The 24,862-nt window shown below is 39.9% G+C and overlaps 1 protein-coding gene across 4 annotated transcripts in view; it reads right to left on the bottom strand.

Annotated features, from left to right (window-relative positions):
- The window catches only part of CLSTN1 (calsyntenin 1), a 68,496-nt gene that overhangs the window by 34,192 nt on the left and 9,442 nt on the right, over positions 1-24,862 (bottom strand). For all 4 annotated transcript variants that reach the window (XM_038377173.2, XM_038377171.2, XM_038377170.1 and 1 more), the window contains exon 2: positions 6,019-6,141. In XM_038377173.2, the coding sequence (XP_038233101.1) occupies positions 6,019-6,141 (123 nt within the window). The remainder of the gene's footprint in view (positions 1-6,018; positions 6,142-24,862) is intronic.

The following is a 24,862-nucleotide window of genomic DNA, read 5'->3' as shown; positions in this document are numbered from 1 at the left end:
TAGCCTGAAAACAAATAATCCAGTCTCCTTAAGGGCATTCTTTATCATGGAACATTTTACTGTTTTGTTGCGGCACACTCTGATGAGAGTAATTTCTTTTTTAGGCTCTCATGGTATTATGCTGTACTTTGATGTAAAATACTTTACTGAAAATTAGTTTTTAAAATATTAGAACTAGAGGGCATAAAGAGTTTAATGTCTAAATTCTTCTTAAAATACTGGTGTCAGCATCTCATCCCAGCTCCCTTCCAAAGAGAAAAACATTTCTTCCAAAGAGGGAAAGTATGAATATGTTCTAACAAATTCCAGACATGTATCATTCTATTACTAGGACTTTGAAGTGCGGAAGTCATTTGAAAGCTCACCCTTTATACAAACTGTGCCATTCATCTATCCTACCTATCCTTTATTTAGAGCCACTATCCAGCTGACTTCTGCATTACACATTAGCAGGCTGCAGACAGGACGTCAGCACAGTTCCCTGCCCTAAACAAACAAGGGCTGGCAGTATAGTGTGGAGAAAAACCAACAGCAGTCACCCACTGGAAAATGCGAGTTACACGCATCTCCAGGAAGGGGCTAACAGACGTGTTTTTTGTTTTTCAAGAGAATGAACAGAGATGCTACAGGAGCATTTTTCAGAGTTGCATACACATTTACTCTCTAAACACAAAGATTCCTAGTCCAAGAAATATTTTTGTGGGGGCTCTCTTTATATTTATTAATATGGGGAAAGCTAAATAACATTCTTTAAGAGTGGTTAACTACCTTTTAAAAACTCTATTATAATCATGCTGAAGAATCTTAATTCCACTAGTGGATCATCTCAAACAAAGTGATACTTTAAACCCATTTAAAGTCCACCAACACTGCAAATTCAACAGTTTTGAGGGACCCAGTGCCACAAGCACCATAAAAGCATAGTTCCTTATTAAAGTGTAGCTAGAAGTTCCTTGTATGCTGAGAATTTAAGGCATTAGCCTGATTTTTAAACACAGTTTGATCTCATTTATGCTGCAAAATGTGATTGTCCCAGGAAAAAAAAAAAAGTTATATTTGATCATATTCTCCCAACAACTAGATTTATAGTGTAGAAGTGCTTTCACACAGGATTCACTGCACAACTTTGTCAGTCATCCTCCCAGGCATTCCCATGATATACAATAGGGTATCAGCAAGATTTATTGCTCAGGAGCTACTTTGAAGTCAGAAAGTAGGACAAGGCAATTTGATAGGACCACGTTCAGATCCCTGCTTTTATTTAAATATGCTATATTTCAGATGTTCAATCACTCAGATTAACTTGGAAGCAGATATTTGGATAATCACATTTACCTGGGATTCTTTGAATGTGTAACCATAATTAAGCCATAATATTGGGAACCATCCATAGTGCAATTCAAGTGAGCAAAGCAATATTAATGAATCATAAAATACTGCCGTTCCTTGTCCCACAATTCAATGCATTATTAAAGCATATTGACAGGTTTTAAGATGGATAACATGGAGGATGATCAGAGTGGTTAAATAGCTCAGTTAAAATATTTTAAAACCAAATTAGAGCTTAAGAAGTGGTTTAATTTCTACAAGCAAGGGCAGTTTATTAGAAATTCAACTCTTTTAGGCAACACAAATTGTGCATTTCTAACCAATTTAAGTCTTTACCACTTAAAGCAGAATAAAACAATTAATCTGAAGCTTTCTTTTGCCATGACAACATTTTGTCACTGTTCTAACAGGGTTTCTCATTTAAACACCCACATAAATGATGCTGGAGAAAGACAATACTATTCTCTGTTCTAAGATATGCATAAACTACCACCGGTATTATCCAGAATATGTCATCACGCTGATTCAGCACCACACCCACATCTTCACTCCTCAAAAGGAAATTGGAATATTGTTCTATTTATTGCTAGACAAATACTTCTATAAATTCTCATAATGTATTTCTCATCAGGAATTTAAAATATACGAGTCCACCAGCTCTGAATACATAAAGGAAAGCCCTCGGCATATTTTGTTTATGTACACCATATAAAGTCTAGGCTCTTAACCAATTTGAGACCGTTACCCTTCAGACTTTGCTAATTTTAGTTTCCTTGGAAGTCACAGTATTAATATTTATTTAAACTTGCACTTAAGTCAGCTTACAATTGTCATAGGCACTTGCTAAGGTATAGCAGATTTACATACATATTTTTACTGCTACCACTGCACAGGAGTTGTTTTGTAAAGTAACATGATGGTCTAATCTTGAACCTCCCCTTTATAAAATTTGATATGCTATATGAACATATCCTGCAAGTGTTTTCTTAAAGCTTAATTATACTTTAAACGTACCAGGACATTTACTTCCCAGCAGATACAGAATACCTAATCTGTTGCTTTCACAAACTACTGCACCGCATCAATTTACTATTAAGGCAAACATTTGAAGTATATCTGAACAGCAAGAAAGAAGTCCTATCCTCTTTTCCTAATCAACAGGACTGAAGGTCTGTCTTCCTATATCATGATTAGATTATTTTTTGTTTAATAGTCTGTGTGCATACCTGTAGAACAGCATGGAATTCTAAGAATACCCATGGTTAAGAATCACTGGGGAGGGAGCAAGCTGGTAACTGCTCTACATACTCTTATCAAAAGCCATCTCTCTATGCACCGTTTTCTTTTCCCTTATACTAGAAAGGACAGATGCACACAAGTGAGGAGATCAATAATTAGATGGTTAGAACTTTATTAGGTCTGTTCTTGCTACAGATGAGTATCTTTCTAAGTTAGCTGTTGGAGGGTCTGGTAAATTAGAACAGTCTCCAATTCCAAAGATAAACTACATTTTAATTTAGTTTAAATATTGAGTGTAAATATCATTAACTTAAGGGTGAACCATTTCAGGATGCCGCAGTTTTCTTGATAAGTTTTTAAAATCATTATAATGTTAAGTGTTTATGGTCCCAGATTAAACTGATTTTTAAAAGACATTCCCCCCCAAGTTATCTAGTCTTCCTATTGTGAATTAATTACAACCAATGTAATTGTTTCATGTAAATTAGCTGTATAAGAAGGGTGACAAGGGCTCCTCTTAAGAATTACCTGAGCTGTTGACCTGACCCTGTCTGTAGTTTACATAGCTACAATTAGATATAGTCATTTATAACTCAGCTACAGCCTACTTCTTCAAATTATAGCCTATACATAAGATTTCAGTTACTTTTAGCTATACAGACAGTTTGAAGAGTATCATCCTGTTAAGATCATTCTTGACAAGGAAAAGACTATGAAGCTTAGCACCCTGTCTCAAAGGACCCAGTTTTAAATTAATTTCAGCTCAAATAAATTTGTGGATTATCTTGTAAATTCTTGTAAAATTAGTTCTGTACTTAAAGTGTAAGCACTATATATTTGGCAGAATAGGCTTTATATTAATATATAAAGAGGTTAAATCCCTGCTGTAAGTGCACTCTTAGCTAGGGAGTTGTGACCAGTACATCCGTAACAATTAGAATACTCAACATTTCAGCTGTCTGCTGATTTTGTAAGTTCGTTTTCATATCATTTCCAGTCTTTATTGCCAGGCTGCAAATAAAAAATAAAATTCCAAACTTGATAAGGCCTAGAATGTTGAATTGCCTCCAGTTCCAACTATTTTACAGGAACTCTAGATTCTTCAAGGATTTTACTTATATAAAAAAGTTTCTACAGACAAATATCTCATTCGAGCTGAGAGCTGAAAATGCAAAATGTCCTTCAAACACAATCTTCTTATATCTAGCCCAAGCAAAGAGACCATCTGTGGGATAGTTGTATCCCATTGTTGGCTACTGTATCTTTAAACAGTCATCAGCAACAATTTCTTTCTGAAACTAAAAGCCATTAGTCCCATGTAAAAAGTAAAGCACAGCTTATCTTCAAACAACCAACGTTTTACCCAATAGCTTAGAGACTGCTTTCTTTAGTGTTCATTTGAAGCACATTAGCAAGAGGATGGTCTTGCTGTTGAGACATTTGCTTATGGACCAGGAGATGTGGATCCAATTCCTAGACGTCTTGTGCCTCCTAGGACAAATCACTTACTCTGTGCTTCAGTTCCTTATCTGTAAAATGAGTATAACAATACTACCTATCTCCCTTTATTTTTCTTGTCTATTTATATTACAAGCTCTTTGGTGCTGCAACTGGCACTCTATGCATCTGTACGGCACCTACTAGAATGAGTCTCCATCTCTATTGCGGCCTTTAAGTACTACCATAATGCCATAGTAACTTGATGGGATTTTTAAGGGATATAAAAATGATAAGATGTACATTTATGATTAGCTACCAGAAGCAAGCACTCTAAGAACGGCCATACTGGGTCAGACCAAAGGTCCATCTAGGCCAGTATCCTGTCCTCTGACAATGGCCAATGCCATGTGCTTCAGAGGGAACAAACAGAACCAGGCAATCATCAAGTGATTCATCCCCCATAGCCCATTCCCAGCTTCTGGCAAACAGAGGCTAGAGACACTTCAAAAGCATGGTTTTGCATCCCTGCCCATCCTGGTTAATAGCCATTGATGAACCTATCCTCTATGAACTTATCCAGTTCTTTTCTGAACCCTGTTATAGTCTTGGCCCTCAACATTCTCTGGCAGAGAGTTCCACAGAATGACTGTGTATATGAGAAAAAAAATACTTCCTTTTGTTTGTTTTAAAACTGCTGCCTATTATTTTCATTGAATGACTCCTGGTTCTTATGTTATGAGAAGGAGTAAACAAGACTTCCTTATTTACTTTCTCCACACCAGTTACAATTTTATAGACCTCTACCATATTCCCCCCATCTGTCTCTCTTCCAAGCTGAAAAGTCTCATTAATTTCTCCTCATTAGGGATATGGAACAGCTTCCATATCCCTAATCATTTTTGTTGCCCTTTTCTGTACCTTTTCCAATTCCAAGATACCTTTTTTGAGATGGGGCGACCAGATCTGCATGCAGTTTTCAAGATGTGGGGGTACTATGGATTTATAAATAGATCAATATGCAAGATGCAAAACTCAATTTTCTGGATACGTTTTCTGCCCTATCGCAAGAACAGGCCAAACTATATATGACCCTTTCTATATAGAAACTAAGGCATTCTGCATACAGACCATGAGGTGTTTTGGTTGGTCACCTGAGAGGACTTAAGAGGAACAGTCAGTCTCCCTACCAAGAGGATGCAGAATTCTTCCCAGGCTACACTGATTGGCAATCAGATTTCTAACATTATACTTCAGGCTAAAGGATCCTCAGCTAACAAGCTATATTACTGGGATAAAAAAAAAAAAAAGATGCTTAAGACACTCCATAATACTAACTTTAATATAGAAAACAGGACAGACAAATAAAACATCTTCTCATCTGCTAACACAGAAGAAACATATGGATAGCATTAACGACTAGACTGAGTGACTAGAGGTAGAAATGGATATCCATTTCCCAAGATTATCCAAGATTACTGAATAAACTGACGCTTTGGATTTCTGCAGAAAACCTCAATCCAAAAATGGTGCAAAAGGAACACAACATTAATCTTGATAGCAATTAATCATATCCTCACCAAACCCCTTCAGTCTATAATTGAGACCCAGCACAAGCCAAGAAGACTATGAAGATAAATGGTGGGTCCTTTCAGAATGATAAGAAAACTGACTTTTGCAGAAAGTTTTCTGTGTTGAATGGTGCAACTGTTATCAGGAGCAAATGTATTTAAGAGACGGTTAGAGTCTACACTTGTACCAGTCTGTCTGGATGTTCCTTGTGAAGTGAAATGTGTAAGCATAAAACCTCTAGTCTGCAAGATACAACAACCTCTTGTTTAGCAGAGCTGTATCTTTTAAACATAAACCCAGTAACATGAACCATTTGCTATGGAAAACCTTAGAAAGCATTCTTAAGCTGCAGTTCATTAGGGAAAAAAATGCTGAGTAACACACAGCATCTTTAACAAACAAGAACTTACATCAACGGAAAAACAAAGATAGATTCTGTACCTGCAAACCGCAGAGGTGCATCTTTATCCAGAGCTATCAAGGGGGGATCCAGGAGTACTGTGTTGTCATTTTCTGTAACTATACCATGATAAGTCGTTTCAATCCATGGCTTATGCTTGTTAACTATAAAGAACAATAAAAGATTAAGGAAAGAAAGTTAATTTTTATTTTAAAAGTTATTAAAATACTGAAAATGTTTTCCCACTTTGAATTTTCAGATTTTGAACCAGCACATTATTAAAACAAAGAAATCTGGTTTCTTAATGTTACATGCATTTATGCCTCCATTTTCCTAAAGTGTTCTTTATTTACAAAAAAAAAAAAGTTTTCTGTCTATACCTTCATCTGCAAATACTTCCTTTTTGTATACCGATACATATGCAAGAACCTTTTATTGGTATGAACAGCTCACCAGTTACTCTCTATAACAGCTGTGCAAAGTTCTGTTTACCCACTCATGAAGAGAGTTGCTTTAGACAGGCAAGTGATATTCATTTTTTCGTTATTAACCAGTCATCAGAACAAAGAGAAGATTAATTGCCTATGCCAAGGCTCAAATTTTTTCATGGCCATTTTTCAAGGCCACTTCATGGAGATTACTGTTGCCAATGCAACATCTGCTTTCGTTTTGTTTTTTTACTTCTATCTTCAGTCATGTCAATGTTGCACATTTTGTGTGTATGAAATTCTCTTAAGAAAGTTACAGAAAAATTACAAGTAATATTTAAAGCTAAGTTAATTTAATTTAAAAGCAAGTTTAAGGAATAAAATGAGAGGACTGCTTTTTTCCCCCCCACACAACCTCACTGCTCCTCCTACTGCTCAGCATATAACCAATCCAATTACATGCTTAACCTTTGTATTTACAGCACCTTTTTACTATTAAGTGTTCAAGGAGACTGGAAAATCTACCAAGATCACAGCTGTAAGAAACTGCAGGTTCTTGCACATAAACTTCAAGAGCAACATTCTCACTGCCAATGTACATCTAAGTATGTCACTGCTTCTGAAAACTAAGTTTAGTAAGTATATCTAGTAAGTACTAGAGTCAAACTATTACATAAACAGATACTCTAAAGAGATACAACATTGCTACCTGTCAGCTTTGAAAAGTAGTTTGTTTTGGTGGTCCATTAAGGTCCTAATAGGTACAATCACCAATAGGTCTCTCCTCCTCCCCTCAAAAGCAAGGCAGAACCATTCAGCTCTGCACTTTTTAGGAGTAACCCCCATGTCTGACTTAAACATATACACCAAGCAAGATTTCATGAACTGGAACAATTACAAGATACTACCTGTAAATAATGCACCAATTAGTTAAAAAAAAACAAAAAACAAAAAAACGATTTTTCCCAAAATAATGTGAGAAAGTGGGTCTAGCTGCATTTGTCGTCATCACATAACAGGCAATTAGTGATATAAAGTTTCTGTTTTAAAAATGCTGCCTTTTTCTTTACTAGAACTCAAGTTTAGGCTTAACTGGTTGAAGATACTCAGAAAATAATTATGTCCTATGTATTCTGTATACCTGCATATGAACAAATTAAAAATTATGAAAAAAGTTCCCTCAGTATTGCATAATTTTGAACTCCTCCATAGTAGTAACCTGTAATAGCGGTTTCTGATCTACCAGAACTCAGTTCAAAGAGCAGCGAACATGGAGGGTAGCTTTTCTCCTCTTTAAAGGCATTCCTGGCCAAACAAGTCATTCCTGGCTAAAAACAGAGTTCCGTCTTTTTATTTTAGCGAACTTATTTCTATTAACAATCTAATATACAGCTTGGAAAGAAAGTAAGGGAGTTTCAACTTTACTCACACATATGCACAAATAATGCAGAAACAAGTGATACACATTTATTTAAATAATTTTAATTCCACCCCACGAAGGACTGTGGTGCTGAAACAAACAAACATTCAATTATGCAAGGTCCATACCAACAGAACTACCAACTCCTTTTCTTTTGTGCAAGTATATCAAATGCAGACAAAAGTAATCTGTACAGAAAGAAAATGGATTTGTGCCTTTCTTGCTTTTTCATGTTTGAAAAAGGCCCAAGCTGTTTCTCACTGCCTGCTCAAAAATAAAGAGGTAGGGACTTGGCTCTTATTTATACAGTACACATTCCAGGGTCTTGTCCACAGTGCTTTTCTTGGAGGACCTTATGGAGACTTGGAAAACTTACATCATACACCAAGGAAATAAAGCCTGATTGAGAAGGGGGAAAGGCATTTTTGTTCAGACTTGAACTCCTGTTAAAACTTAATAGGGAATCTTACCTATAATCCTTACACCTGATAAATATTTAGATTTTTATCCTTCAGGATACTTTTGTCTACATAGTATCTCAACATTCACAGTGCCAGACCCTGCAAACTGAAGTCAGTGTACATTAAACAACTAGAAAGAGTTCTATCCCAGCTCTCACAGTTTCCTAATGATAAAGACAAAAACCTCTCAATTTAAGACAGTCTGAAAACAGATTCTTAGCCCATTATGCAATGTATTTATAGCCAAAACTATGGTTAAGTCTAAATACTTAAACACAAGAATTCAGTAATCAAGGGATTGTGTGATGAATGCAACAAACCGCAAGTATGAGGGGCAGTCAACATTTAATGGATTTCATCCAGACACCTGCTTTCGTGTCAATTTAATGGATTTCATCCAGACACTTGCTTTCATGTCAAAGGTGGTGTACCAGTCTCTCGGATACAGAGGAGAGAGATAATAGTGCTCAGGGAGACCAAGTGGAACTTCAACTTAACCATGAACTGGTTGAGTCCTTGCAGGTCTAGAATGAGTCTGAGAAAGCCCCCCCTCTTCCCCTGCCCCATCCCCTTTGCCTTGGGGATTAGGAAATAAACAGGAGTAGAAACCCTTGCCCCATAGCTCCTGAGGAACCTTCTCCACTACCCCTATGACAAGGAGCAATTGCACTTCCTGGATAAGGAGTTGCTCATGAAAGGGTTCCCTGAAGAGGGACAGGGAGGAGCAGAATTGGAGAGAATATCCCACTTCTACTGTACGAAGAACCCAGTGGTCCGATGCTATTTGGAACCAAGCACGGTAGAAGTCAGATAGATGATTCAGAAAACATGGGTAAGGATCTGGTGGTGTGGCAGGTAGCCGTCCTCGGGTGCATCTTAGACTGGCCATGACCTTGCCCCAAAGGGGGGTTGGAAGGTTTCTACCTGCCGTTCTTGCCCCATCATCTATAAAAATCCCGCCTTGGCAGATACGAGCATTGTTGTTGTTGTGGTTGGGGCTTAAAGTACTTGCATTGAGTTGCCGGCATATGCATTCCCAATGACTTCATGGTTGCCCTGGAGTCTTTCAAGCTGTGCAGCTTGGAGTCTGTCTGCTCCAAAAAGAGCCCCGTACCATCAAAGGGAGCGGTCCTGCAGGTATTGCTCAACTTCCAGGGATAGCCCGGATGCTTGAAGCCATGATGTTCTCCTCATGGCTATGCCTAAGGAGAAGGTCGGGTGGCTGAATCTGCCTAGTCTAGGATCGCCTGCAGAGAGGTCTGCACTACTACTTTCCCTTCCTCTATGATGGCGGATAACTCAGCCCTAGAATCCACAGGGATCAGCTCTTTGAACTTCAACATGGAGGACCATGAATTGAAGTTAGACCTACTGAGGACAGCTTGCTGGTTAGCTATCCTCAGCTGGAGGCCCCCAGTGGCATAGACCTTTCTATCAAATAGGTCCATCCTTTTTGCATCCTTAGGGACAGCAAGGAACAGCCCCCAAATCTGACACACTCTCTCGTTAACCACCAACACGATCAGATAGCATAGCTGCGGGTGTGAATGTAAGTATTCATAGCCCTTGCAAGGGACAAAGTATTTGCGCTCCACACCCCCAGCAGTAGGTAGAATTGAGGCCAGGGTCTGCCACAGCGTCTTTATATTGTTTTGAATAGTTTTGATCAAAAGGCAGAGCTATCCATGATGGACCTTCGGGAGTGAGAATATCCACCATGGGGTCCTTAGCCTTGACCACCTCCTCTGCTTGCAACTCCATGTTGCGGGAAATCTGCCTAAGGAGGTCCTGATGTGCGCTATGGTCAATCGGAGAGGGCCCGAAGCTGACGCCCCTGCTACAGCTTCATCAGGGGAAGACGACATTGTGACCAGAGAGAGTACCAGGTCCTCCTGCCCCTCCAGCTCCCTGGCCTCCTCTTGGTCAGTGCACACCCCTGTGGTGGTTACAGCCTGGGAGCTGTAGCTTGACTCTGTGGCTGGTCCCGTGTTGGGGTCACCTCTGCTGCGACTGGAGCCTGAAGGGGAAGTTGCAACAGGGTGGCATTGGATACCTGAAGTGTAGGCCTGTCCCTAGGAGGGTGGGATGGCCAGTGTTCTGATGCTACTGATCTCAACCCTCTTGATAAGGTACCCTGAGCCTGTACCTTATCAAGAGGGTTGAGATCAAGGTAAGCCCAGGGGGTCCAGAAGAGCCACTCCCCTGGGAGCTGCCACTGCAGCTGCCAGGCCATTGGCGCCCTCCTTCGTCACCTCTCGGACCTATGTCAACTGTGCCTCAAATATTACGAGTCGGCATCAGACTCCAAGGAAGTGGATCCCAACCGCTAGGACCACACCGGTGCAGAGGGCCCATGCACCGACAACCGGTGCCTGGGATCCGCTGATGGGGACCAGTAGTGAGTATCCGGTGCTGGCAATAGAGTCCTCTGACCTCACCGCAGGTCGATGCCAGTCCTTTGCTGGCACCGGGGATCAGTTCCGATCTGGCCTCGATGCCGGGGAGGGGGAGTGTCGCATCACCGGTGCCAGAGGTGCTCTCGTGATGCTCTGTGCCGGGGAATGGTGCTGTGGCAAAAGCGACCAAGAGCGGTGCCAGGATGGTACCGAGCCAGGGACTGCGAGCGCTGCATCATAGCAGGCTTGCCTCTAGACGGTACTGGTCTTATCAGCACTGGAGGCTTGTCCGAGAGCTGGGGGCTGTGCAGTTGTCATCTCGAGGAGGTCTCTGGTGGCTTCAAAAGTGTCCAGGGTGGCTCTAACACAGACACTGCCCTGTGGAAGAATCGCTACGTGCCAGAATTGACGGTCCCCTGTGGGACAATGAAGTCAAAGGTACCAACTCATGCTGACTTGGTGTTATGTCCTTTCTGGGGTGCACCTGTGCATCCCCTGATAGTACCACAGATATCGGGGCCGGCAAGCATCTTCTTTCAGCCTTCTTGTGTCTCTTGTGTGGCACTGGGGAAGTTGAGCAGTGCCAGACCACCATCCCTAGGTGTGGTGCCGGGGAGTTCCAGTGCCGAGGGTTTCTTGTGGTAGAATCCTTCCTCAGAACCATGTCACATATGGATGCCAAAGCACTCCATAAAGACGCACCCAGTGCCAGGTTCTAGAGGTCCAGAGTCAGCTGTGAGCAGAGAGCAGATTCCATTAACTGTTGTTTTAGTCAGAAATCATGCTCCTTTTTGGTTCTTGGGTGAAAAGCCCTGCAGATTTTGCACCTTTCCATTTGGTGTGCTTCCCCCAGACATTTAAACAAGCGTCGTGGGGTCACAGATAAGCATAGGTTTATTACAAGCTCTGCAGGGCTTAAAGCCTTGGACTCACGGCATGCCCTGGAGCCCAAGGTGGGTTAGGAAGCGGGGAGAAACCCCGCTCCCAACCTACTATCTATACTAAATTAACTTCAAAACACTAACTAGAAACTGTAATGACTACCAGAAGAACGCTAAGGGAGCACTTGCTGAGCAAGCGAGCACTGTTCCAATGGCCATCATGGACCGTAAGAAGGAACTGAAGCAGGGGGTTGGGTTGGCAGGGTCATATATTAAGCGCCATGAAGGCACCACTCCAGGGAGCTCCACAGCCAACCCAAAAAGAGCTGCTAAGGGAAAACTTTCCGATGACCATACATGCAGTGCGCGCACACCTGATTGGAATCACCGTGAACAAGCACTCAAAGAAGAACTGAACATACTTTGTCTTATGTGGAAAACTGACCAATTGTTGCAGCTGTCCTGAAGCTTCAGACAAGTTTGAGTAACTGAAGGCCAACTCATTACATTTCCTTTTGATACAAATAACAAAACCATACACATGAACTATTCTAATTTAAGTGCTTACAAAAAGCTGAACTGCACCACTGCAGATTTAAAATAAAATACTAATACTAATACTAATACTAATGTTCTTGTTGAATGTCAAGGATGGATGATTTATCAGACATCCATGGTAAAATATACACTTGTGGTCCACTAACTTTTGCACAATTGCAATTTCACAACATGGTTAATTTTTCCTTTACCAATCATATTTTGCCAGCCCAGCTACATCATGGGTGGGAGGAAGAGGTTAAAAATAAAAACAAAAATCACATCCAATTGACATAGCTGTGCCAGCAAAACTTTCAAGGATACAACAGACCCTACAGTAAGCCTGGCTTTCAATACATTAGTCAAACAATTATGTGACTAACAGATATCCTGAGCCAGATGTTTAAGATCATTTATTTCTATTTTAAAAACTGTAAATCCTAGCTATAGTAAGAGTTTTCTTATTAGCATATACATTGGTTTTTATTCTGAAGAATAAACTGGTTTGCCTTATATTGGAAGAGAAAATAGTAGTTCTGACAATGTTCAGTTAAAATGTTAAGACATCCGATGAAGTGAGCTGTAGCTCACAAAAGCTTATGCTCAAATAAATGTTAGTCTCTAAGGTGCCACAAGTACTCCTTTCCTTATTTAGCAGAAACACTAGCTGCAATTGTGATCTTAGCTGACTGCCATATAAGGGATTCAGGTTCAGTTACCAAGTCTGATTCTCACTCTTTAGGCAAGGTGAGAATACAGTAGAGGCACAAATTTTCACCAATGCTTTGAAGTTATAGGATTGCAGAGTCCATAAACAGTAGAGGCTGAACCAAATCGTAAGAGCTACCTCTCCCCAACCCAAAAGTCTACATGCTTCTCTTAAAAATTGTTTGCTTTGGTGAAAGCACTCAACTCCTTTCTGCAGATAACGCTGTCTCTGTACCAAGTTTAGGCCATATCCTGACATTGATTTTTAGTCAGAACCCACTACTGAAATTAGTAGTTTATTGAATGGTCTCATAATAGCACCCTTTCCTACATTTTTTTTTAAATGAAGTTCTACAAACTAAAAGTGCGAGTCAGACCCTTCTAGCACTGCCAAAAATTCTTAAGCCAGCATTTTCTGAGTATTGGACATGGCCTATGTGCAATACATTACTAAATAAGTTTCATTAAAACATCAAGTATTTACATAATGCTTAATAGTTACTTATTTCAACTTTGACAAATCACAATTGGTTTATATAACATTATATGCTCTGAACACTACTAGAGTCCAATGACTGTTTGTTAGATATCAAACAATGGTTTTGTCAGTCTGATTTTCCTTCAGTTTGTCAGAAAACTAGAAGATTCCAAAAGCCTGTCCAAACAAAAACAAAACAAGGTTAAACTCTTTCCAAAGGCCACTTGAAATATTCAGTTCAAAATAAAACAGAAGCAGCCCCTTTAGCTCTGACATTCACAGCATGAATGAGCTGCTGTTAATCTCCCGTCACATAAACAGGTTAAGTTACATTGGTTTCTCTGAAATACAATATTCATCCTAACTTCATCAGCCCCTGCTGGAATCTGCTGTAAATCCCATGATGAATGTGACATTATATCCTAGCTCACATTTAATTCAGTTGAATAAGAGAATCTTCCTGGACACATGAATGACTGCAGACTGAATTTTACTTTAACTTTGCTAGAGATTGTTAAAATAGAGTGCATTGATTTAAATCACCAAGTGGAAAGCCTTGATTTAAATCATTTAATCAACTTTTCCATTTGTACTTCAGTTATTTTCTAAAGAAAGGTGCATTCTCATTGGTTGATATAATCATTAGAACATGTTGATTTACTTATAAAAGGAATCTTACTACTAGATTTGATACATCTTTTGTGACTCGGTAGGGTACACTATAACTAACTATATAACTTAATATTTTCAGATTTTTATTAATTTTTAGTATGTTACAAAATGATGAATGATATATTGCTATTTACTACTATTGTGCCATATTTATAAAGCTTGATCTCAAAAGGCAGAATCGGAGGGGGGAAAATCTCTCTTTATACAGAAAAGCAGCCTTTAATTGAAAGTTTTTGACAGACGCGCCTGGATTCAGCATATTTATTTTTTTATTTAATTGTTTCAAAAGATAGAAGTTTAGGCCTTAAAGTATTTTGTATTTAACTCATATTTCTTTTTAAACAGGCTTAAATCCAATTCTTTTTTTAAAATAAAAAAACCCTGATTTTTATCCACACTGCTTTAAAATAGCACTCGTGTTTACCTATTAAAAGATGGAATTTTAAATATAAAACTCCTACCAACAAAATTAAGAAAGCAGTAGCTAAACAGCCTCCTTTGTCCCAATGTTGGTAATATAAAAGAAAAATTTAAAGGTCAGGTTAGAGCCTCTAACATTCACACATCAGCCAGCAACATGCTCTGTTTTGCAAAGTCAGTCCAAGCACCCGTCAAATTCTTAATCTGTCTAATGGCAATTGCTACTAAGCAATGGGGTGACCGTGGGGAGCATCAATGCCCGATATGCTATTTGCTTTGGTGAACACAGGTTTTAAAAAAATTCACTGAGGCCTAGTCTACGCTTAAATTTTGTGCCAAATGCCATGGTTAGGTTAGCCAAACCCCCAGTGTAGAGAGAGGTAGGTTGATGGAGTAACTCTTCTGTCAAATTAGCTACTGCCTCTAGAAGAAGTAGATTTAAACTACATCAATGGAAAAACCCCTTCTGTCATTGTAAAACACATCTACACTATGGTGGTACAGTGGCACAGCTGCACTGCCACAGCTGTGTCACTGTACCAGCTGTAGTGTAGACATACCCTCACTGTAGATTAATATGTCCAGTTTCTCATGCAATGTTTCTGCTAATGCTAATTCATATTGCTACAGACAGTTCTGCAGGATAATTTGAGAAAGTGTGGTACTCTAGGCATTTTGCTTCTCTAACAGCAACAGCTTACATTAAAGGGTGTGACCTGTCAGATCAAGGGATAGGCAGAAATTTCTGCTATTTCTTACAGAAGCACAAAAGGATGAAAAAAACCCTAATGTATATGTGCAAGTGGGGAGTGTTAAGGTTGGTATGGGAACCCCAGCTGAGGATTTCCTGATTTTTTAATAGTAATTAAGGTTAAGAAAAGAGTACCAGATTGAGTCCTGACATTCAGAGGTATAAATGCATTGAGTGTGCTATACTTACATCAGCATTGCATTTAGCACACACCCCTTTAAATTAAAAAAAAAGCAGGAGGGGGGGAAAAAAAGCTTAATCCCAATGACTTCTTTAAAAAACAAAAACATGTTCATGCATGTTCAGTTAGGTCTGTACATGTTACTTTTTCCATTGTGGATGCCCTGTTCTTTCCTGTTGCAAGTCTTTTCTACCATGTTGTGGGGCAAATTAACCTAATATAACAGGCATTGTTTGTTTCCTTGGGAGGTAATAATGAACCTGTCATAAATGTGACATATACAGAGTTGGGCCATGTCAGTCCCAGACTATTAGAGAGACAAGAGGGTGAGGCAATATCTTTTACTGCACCAACTTCTCCTGGTGAGAGAGAGAAGCTTTTGAGCTTACACAAAGCTCTTCTGCAGGTCTTAGAAATGTACTTGGAGTATCACAGTTAAATAGAAGGTGAAAGATTGTTTAGCATAAGGGAATGGTCCCTTGAAATGTTTAACTATTTATCCTAAACAATATGTTCCACCTTGTATTTAACAATGGCACCTTGAGTATGTTTCCCAGACTAAAGAAGAGCTCTGCGAAAACTCAAAAGCTCTCTCTCTCACCAACAAAAACTGGTCCAATACAAGCTATTACCTCGCCCACCTCGGGCATCTTATCTCTATAAATGTGATGTGGCAGCTGGGATGCTGCAGCTTTAGGTAGTCTACCTAGTTAGGACTAGGAGGTGTGAAGAAAAACATTTCATGCCCTCCAGATAATTTGTGTAACAACATTTAATGACATGCTTGAGGTGTGGCTGTTAAACAAGATCACATCTTCTGGAATATTCTTCACAGCTAGGTTAGAAAGACTGAAATCAAAACAACTCCTTTGAGAAATAAATCAGTGAATTATTTAAAGTACACTATTATTGCCCAATTAAATATAACTGAGCTTCACAAGCTCAGTCAATTAGGTGTCTAATACAATGACAAACTATTCAGACAGATTTCCTTAAGAGTCGTTATTTAGTTTAAAAAATCTATAAAAATATATACATCATGAAGTATAAGCACATTACAAGATAATTGTGACCAAGTAAATGAACTCCTCTGAAAATGTCACTACTCTCCTCAATGGTTTGAATAAATAGACAATTTTTGCCTTGAAGGTCAAGAGATTCAAATTTTGTTGATTATATCATGCAACTTTAGCCCACTGCCTTCCTCTTGGATCAAAACACTTTTGTTTTGCTTGCTGTTAAACAGTGAGAAAGCTTTAAAACTACAGCTCTTTCTACCACTTTCATATTCCCAGGAAAAATAAATGCATAATCTTTATATTAAAACAATTTCTTTTCACATGCAAGACTCCAGGTGTATTTTAATGTAGTAAATATACAAGGATCATAGAACTGAGGAAACAGAAAAGTCAACCAGATTAGACTCCATTTCCCTTTGAGTTAGTAAAGAATACAGTCTTACAGAACCTATGTATTCACACTAAACTTTGGAGAAAAAGAGAGAAGCATGGTCTGCAGGTTGAAGAGTGGGTTCTATTCCTTGTTCTGCTACAGACTTACTATCACACTTCGGTTGCAGTTCACAGTTTGTGCCTCTACTCTCCCTCACACAATCTGGTATAACAATACCTATTTCAGTCCTTAGGAAGTTCTGAGATTCTTGAATACTAGACATTACTTCCTCTTGAATTTTAGCTGCAGCTTTGAAAATGACAGATTATAATGATGGAAATAAAATGCCTATTAATTATTGAGATAAAGACTTTATAGAACTCTTCATACAGATAACCTCAACAAAGGTACATGTACCTTACATAGTCTGGCTGCTGCAGACAATTTTTAAAGCAATCCTTGGATAGGTTTAAGCAATGGGGGGAGGCATAGCTCAGTGGGGGGAGCATTAGCCTGCTAAACCCAGCGTTGTGAGTTCAATCCTTGAGGGGGCCATTTAGGGATCTGGGGCAAAACTGGGGATTGGTCCTGCTTTGAGGAGGGGGTTGGACTAGATGATCTCCTGAGGTCCCTTCCAACCCTGATATTCTATGAATGGGATGATGTAATGAAATGAAAATTATAGCTAAGTATGAGGAAACTTTCCCACAGTGAGAAATTTGATTTGAATTTACTTTATTTGATTCTGGAAGAGTTTTACAAGGGAATAACATAATGCTTGAGACATTAAAACTGAAGAAAGTTGAAGTTATCTAGTCTCTCTCCCAATGCAGGCTTGTTACCTAACTATTCTGGAAATTAACAAAACTATATAATTTACTAAGCTCAGCATGTTTCCCATGAAACTGAAATCACTCTGCAGCCTACTTGTTCACTGCTTGAAAGAGGAGGACTAGTTCCCCGTTTTCTCTGCATCTAATCAGTTTCTCAAATTTGAAATTACTAGTCCAGAGAAGATATTCTTGATATATGTGAAATGGTTCTTCTCCAGCTCTGAAATTGGTAATGACTGGTATAATTGATTAACAAATGCAGAAATGCTCATGTCATAGTTGCAGAAATGGGCCAGAGCTACAAAGCTTACAATTGAACTTAAAATTGTGGTATTAAGGTCAGAGGTATTGGTTTAAGCCCCCTCTCTATATAGTAGATATTTTCACAAAAGGAAGAGAGTGTTAACTGTAGTATTTTCACCTAATTTCAATTTAGGTAATAATATGCTGTCCAATAGCACTTGTACTCTTCCTTTAAAAACACATTAACTACTTTAAAAATATGTTCTATTGCCAGTGCAAGATGGATGCTACTTCCCACCCTAGAGATAGCTAAATTTCAGTGGGGTTAATGACCCCTACATGGACACTGTCCATTAAGTCCACTGGAGTAAGATACTCCATTAATATAATAACCTGATTTTATTTGATGTAATTGTATTGATTTAAATAAATTTATAGAACATTTATTTTCAATTATTTCAAAAATATTCTATTATGCTGGGTTTAGTGATTTTGTTCATTTAAATTGTAACAGATATACTTTAGAATTACTTTAATGAATTCATGCCCAAGTCAAATACAACTTTCACCCATTTGTACCATTTAAGTATTTATACCAGGCACCACACTATGATATCAGATCTCCCTAAAAAATAAAGTAATTTGTACTTTGATTTTCTGACTCCATAGCAATCCAGTAAAATTGTGAGGGGAAGTTCCTTTTCCCCCCCATAACCATGGGAAAATTAAAGACAAGTCATGTATTTTGTCCAAATGTCAGTGAGCTTTGTGGTCATTCTCATGTCCTGCAGAAGGAAGTTCCAAAGCCATAAGCCAACCAGCAAGAATTCTGTCTCCAGAGTTCACAAGCATTTTGGATTGAGTGGTTCTATTGTTTCTGGAAAAATATAATTTTGCAGTCATGTAGAAGGGCATACTCGGAGGTAACCTGGGTCCAACCCATCAAAGGTTTTGAAGATTAAGACCATTCCTTTTATTTGACCCAGTATACAATAAGGAGCCAGTGCAGAAAACTGAACATAATATAAGAATGGCCATGCTGGGACATACCAAAGGTCCATCTTCCCTAGTGCCAGATGCTTTAGAGAGAATGAACAAAACAGGCAATTATAGAGTAATCAGTTCCCTGTTGTCCAGTTGCCATTTATGGCAGTCAGAGGTTTAGGGACACCCAGAGCATGTGGTTGCATCCCTGACCATCTTGGCGAACAGCCACTAATGGACCTATCCTTCATGAATGTATCCAATTATTTTTTGAACCTAGTTATTCTTTTGGCCCTCACAACATCCCCTAGCAATGAGTTCCACAGGCGGACTCTGCATTGAGTGAAGTAGTACTTCCTTATGTTCCACGCTTAAAAAAAAAAAAAAAAAAAAAAAAAAAAAAAAAAAATCAAATCTTCAGCAGTTATCTGGTACAGAGGCTGAATTTAAGCAACAAGTTACTTACCACAAGTGAGCTGTAGCTCACGAAAGCTTATGCTCTAATAAATTTGTTAGTCTCTCAGGTGCCACAAGTACTCCTTTTCTTTTTGCGAATACAGACTAACACGGCTGCTACTCTGAAACTTACCACAATTAGTAGCTCTGCAATTCTCTATTTGAGTTTCTTCAGAAGTCTTGGGCGAATACTATCTGGCGTTGGTGACTTTTTATTGTTGAATTTATCAATTAGTTCCAAATTCTCCTCTACTCACACACCAGTCTGAGACAGTTCCTCAGATCTGTCATCTAAGAAGAGTGGTGCAGGTATCTCCCTCGCTTTAAACCTGAGAGCCTCTGGATTAAGTTTAGAAGCGTGAGTAACAAAGGTGATGTCATGATGGGAGTCCGCTATAGACCACCGGACCAGGGGGATGAGATGGACGAGGCTTTCTTCCGGCAACTCACGGAAGTTACTAGATCGCAGGCCCTGGTTCTCATGGGAGACTTCAATCACCCTGATATCTGCTGGGAGAGCAATACAGCGGTGCACAGACAATCCAGGAAGTTTTTGGAAAGTGTAGGGGACAATTTCCTGGTGCAAGTGCTGCAGGAACCAACTAGGGGCACAGCTCTTCTTGACCTGCTGCTCACACACCAGGAAGAATTAGTAGGGGAAGCAAAAGTGGATGGGAACCTGGGAGGCAGTGACCACGAGATGGTCAAGTTCAGGATCCCGACACAGGGAAGAAAGGAGAGCAGCAGAATACGGACCCTGGACTTCAGAAAAACAGACTTTGACTCCATCAGGGAACTGATGGGCAGCATCCCCTGGGAGAACAACATGAGGGGGAAAGGAGTCCAGGAGAGTTGGCTGTATTTTAAAAGAATCCTTATTGAGGTTACAGGGACAAACCATCCCAAAGTGTAGAAAGAATAGTAAATATGGAAGGCGACCAGCTTGGCTGAACAGTGAAATCCTTGATGATCTTAAACACAAAAAGCAGCTTACAAGAAGTGGAAGATTAGACAAATGACCAGGGAAGAGTATAAAAATATTACTCGGGCATGCAGGAGTGAAATCAGGAAGGTCAAATCACACCTGGAGTTGCAGCTAGCAAGAGATGTTAAGAGTAACAAGAAGGGTTTCTTCAGGTATGTTAGCAACAAGAAGAAAGTCAAGGAAAGTGCGGGCCCCTTAATGAATGAGGGAGGCAACCTCGTGACAGAGGATGTAGAAAAAGCTAATGTACTCAATACTTTTTTTTGCCCCTTTCTTCACTAACAAGGTCAGCTCCCAGACTACTGCACTGGGCAGCAGAACATGGGGAGGAGATGACCAGCCCTCTGTGGAGAAAGAAGTGGTTCAGGACTATTTAGAAAAGCTGAATGAGCACAAGTCCATGAGTCCGGATGCGCTGCATTCGAGAGTGCTAAAGGAGTTGGCGGATGTGATTGCAGAGCCATTGCCCGTTACCTTTGAAAACTCATGGCGATCGGGTGAAGTCCCGGACGAATGGAAAAAGGCTAATGTAGTGCCAATCTTTAAAAAAAGGGAAGGAGGAGGATCCTGGGAACTACAGGCCAGTCAGCCTCACCTCAGTCCCTGGAAAAAATCATGGAGCAGGTCCTCAAGGAATCAATTCTGAAGCACTTAGAGGAAAGTGATCAGGAACAGTCAGCATGGATTCACCAATGGCAAGTCATGCCTGACTAATCTAACTGCCTTCTACGATGAGATAACTGGCTCTGTGGATGAGGGGAAAGCAGTGGACATGTTGTTCCTTGACTTTAGCAAAGCTTTTGATACGGTCTCCCACAGTATTCTTGCCAGCAAGTTAAAGTAGTATGGGCTGGATGAATGGACTATAAGGTGGATAGAAAGTTGGCTAGATCGTCAGGCTCAACAGGTAGTGATCAATGGCTCCATGTCTAGCTGGCAGCCGGTATCAAGTGGAGTGCCCCAAAGGTCAGTCCTCGGGCCGGTTTTGTTCAATATCTTCATTAATGATCTGGAGGATAGTCTGGATTGCACCCTCAGCAAGTTTGCAGATGACACTAAACTGGGAGGAGAGGTAGATACGCTGGAGGGTAGGGATAGGATACAGAGGGACCTAGACAAATTAGAGGATTCGGCCAAAAGAAATCTGATGAGGTTCAACAAGGACAAGTGCAGAGTCCTGCACTTAGGACGGAAGAATCCCAGGCACCGCTACAGACTAGGGACCGAATGGCTAGGCAGGAGTTCTGCAGAAAAGGACCTAGGGGTTACAGTGGACGAGAAGCTGGGTATGAGTCAACAGTGTGCCCTTGTTGCCAAGAAGGCCAATGGCATTTTAGGATGTACAAGTAGGGGCACTGCCAGCAGATCGAGGGACGTGATCGTTCCCTTCTATTCGACATTGGTGAGGCCTCATCTGGAGTGCTGTGTCCAGTTTTGGGCCCCACACTACAAGAACGATGTGGAAAAATTGGAAAGAGTCCAGCGGAGGGCAACAAAAATGATTAGGGGACTGGAACACATAACTTATGAGGAGAGGCTGAGGAAACTGGGATGGTTTAGTCTGCAGAAGAGAAGAGTGAGGGGGGATTTGATAGCTGCTTTCAACTACCTGAAAGGGGGTTCCAAAGAGGATGGATCTAGACTGTTCTCAGTGGTACCGGATGACAGAACGAGGAGTAATGGTCTCAAGTTGCAGTGGGGGAGGTTTAGGTTGGATATTAGGAAAAACTTTTCACTAGGAGGGTGGTGAAACACTGGAATGCGTTACCTAGGGAGGTGGTGGAATGTCCTTCCTTATAAGTTTTTAAGGTCAGGCTTGACAAAGCCCTGGCTGGAATAATTTAGTTGGGGATTGGTCCTGCTTTGAGCAGGGGTTGGACTAGATGACCTCCTGAGGTCCCTACCAACCCTGATATTCTATGATTCCTCTGCAGTGAAGACAGATGCAAAGAATTCATTACTATCTGAATGCATCCGATGAAGTGAGCTGTAGCTCACGAAAGCTTACGCTCAAATAAATTTATTAGTCTCTAAGGTGCCACAAGTACTCCTTTTATTACTGTCTCTGCGATGGTCTTGCCTTCCTTTAGGATCTTGATCTTCCAGTAGAAGCATTAATTGTTTGGCAGACTTCCTGCTTCTGAATGTACTTAACAATATTTTGCTGTTATTTTCTCTGTCCTTAACTAGTTTCTCTTCATATTCTTTTTTGGCCTGCCAAGTTTTTCTTTTACTTGACTTGCCAGAGTTTATGCTCTTTTCTATTTTCCTCAGTCTGATTTGACTTCCAATTTTTAAAAGGATGCCTTTTTGTCTCTAACCACCTCTTTTACTCTGCTATTTATCCATGGTGACATTTTTGTTTATTTGTTTTTTATTTGGGGTGTACATTTAATTTGAGCCTCTATTAGGGTGTTTTAAACAGTTTTCATACAGCTTGCAGGCATTTCATCCTTGTGACTCTTCCTTTAAATTTCCATTTAACTAGCTCTCCCATTTTTGTATAGCTCCCCTTTTTTTATGTTAAATATGATTGTGATGGGTTTCTTTGGTATCTTCACCCCCACAAGGATGTTTATACTTAATTACATTATGGTCACTATTACCAAGTAGTTCAGCTATAATCACCTCTTTGACTAGATGCTGCGCTCCATTTAGGATTAAATCAAGAATTGCCTTACTCCTTGTGGGTTACAAGACTAACTCCTCCAACAAGCAGGCATTAATGGTGTTTAGAAATTCTCTCTCACTATCCAGTCCTGAGATGACATGTACACAGTCAATATGGGGAGAGATGAACTCTCACATTATAATTGGGTTTTCTATTTATGTAGCCTCTCTAATCTCCTGAACATTTCACAATCACCATCACCATCCTGGTCAGCTGGTTAGTAGTATACGTCTACAGCTACACTCTTATTATTCAAGCATGGAATTTCTATCAGAGATTCTATGGTAGGGTTTGATTCATGTAAGATTTTTACTATATTTGATTCTATGCTCTCTTTCACATAGTGCCACTCCCATGCCAGCATGACCTACTCTGTGATTTGTATATATTTTGTATCCTGGTATTTTCATGTCCCACTGATTATCATTGTTCCAGCAAGTTTCTGTGATGCCTATTATATCAATATACTCATTTAATACCAGACCCTCAAATTCACCCATCTTAGTATTTAGGTTTCTAGAATCTGTATACAAGCACTTGTAAAATCTGTCAATATTTAGCTGTCTGCCTTCACGTGATGTAATGAATACATCATTTGACTGTTTCTCTTCAGTACCTACCTGTACTTCATCAACTTCTATCCTCTCTTCTTTGCTAGGTTATAGAGTAACCCCTTTAATAAATCCTCCCCTAAGAGACGTCTCTGTCCAAACTGTGTGCTCTTCCACACCTGTCAGCTTTCTCCCAGCTCTTAGTTTAAGAACTCCTCTACAATCTTTTTAATTTTACTTGCCACCAATCTGGTTCCATTTTGGTTTAGATGGAGCCCATCCTTCCTGTACTGGCTCCTCCTTTCCCAAAAGGTTTCCCAGTCCCTAATAAAACGAAATCCCTCCTCCCAACACCATCATTTCATTCATGAGACCCTGCAGTTCTGCTTGTCTAATTGGCCCTGAATGTGGAACTAGAAGCACTTCAGAAAATGCTTCCATTGAGGTCCTGGACTTCAATCTCCTAAATTTGGCCTCCACAACCTCTATCCTATCTTTCCCTATGTCATTGGTACCTACATGTACCACGACCACCAACGCCTCCTCAGCACTGCACACAAGTCCATCTACATGGATCAAAAGGTTTGCAACCTTCCCGCCCAGGACACAAAATTTAGTGGTTCTCCCTATCATCACAAACTCAACTACCTATATTTCTAAGAATCAAATCGCCCATCATTATAACCTGCCTCTTCCTAATAAGTGGAGTTCCCTGCCCCAGAGAAGTATCCTCAGTGCAAGGGGATACCAGGACATTATCTGGAAGGAGGGTCCCAACTATGGCATAGAGTGCTCACATCTATTGTTGTTACTTAGACTGGTTACAACTATGCTGAACTGTATAGAGGTTTTTTTCCCCCCCCAAAGACCTCTATCTTTATCTCCTGGTCAGTGCCTTGCATTACTCAAGCTTGGAAGACAGACCTGAAGACTGAACAAGTGTATAATAATTTAGGAGACAAAAAGTGATCTTGTCATTAAAGCACAGGACTGACTCGGGTCCAATTCTCAGCTTTTCCACAGATTTACTATGCGACCATGGACAAGTCACACAGCCTCACTTTATTTCCATTTATAAAATAGGGGAGTGATGATTCTTTAGACCCCAAAGATGCTAAAAGACTTGAATGAATTCATGTTTGGAAAAATTGGATGAATTTTGAGGCCTTTTAACAAAAGATATTAGAAAAGATATAATTATTATTACCCAGTATGAAAAATCCACTCTAAAATGGGTAGCTCTCAGTAACTGAGATGGCAGTTTCTTTTAACTGAAAGCTTACGTTCTGCAGAAAGTTTCCATTCCTTATGATGGAAGGAAAACCATCTAATCCAGTGGTGGGCAACCTGCGGCCCATCAGAGTAATCTGATTGCGGGCTGTGTGACATTTTGCTGACGTTGACCGTCCGCAGGCACCGCCCTCTGTTCCTGGCCAA

The sequence above is a fragment of the Dermochelys coriacea genome, chromosome 18 (assembly GCF_009764565.3).
Source record: "Dermochelys coriacea isolate rDerCor1 chromosome 18, rDerCor1.pri.v4, whole genome shotgun sequence".
In the NCBI taxonomy this organism is placed as follows: domain Eukaryota; kingdom Metazoa; phylum Chordata; order Testudines; family Dermochelyidae; genus Dermochelys; species Dermochelys coriacea.
The sequence above is the reverse complement of the archived record's forward strand: the minus strand, read 5'-3'. Positions and strand labels throughout refer to the sequence as shown.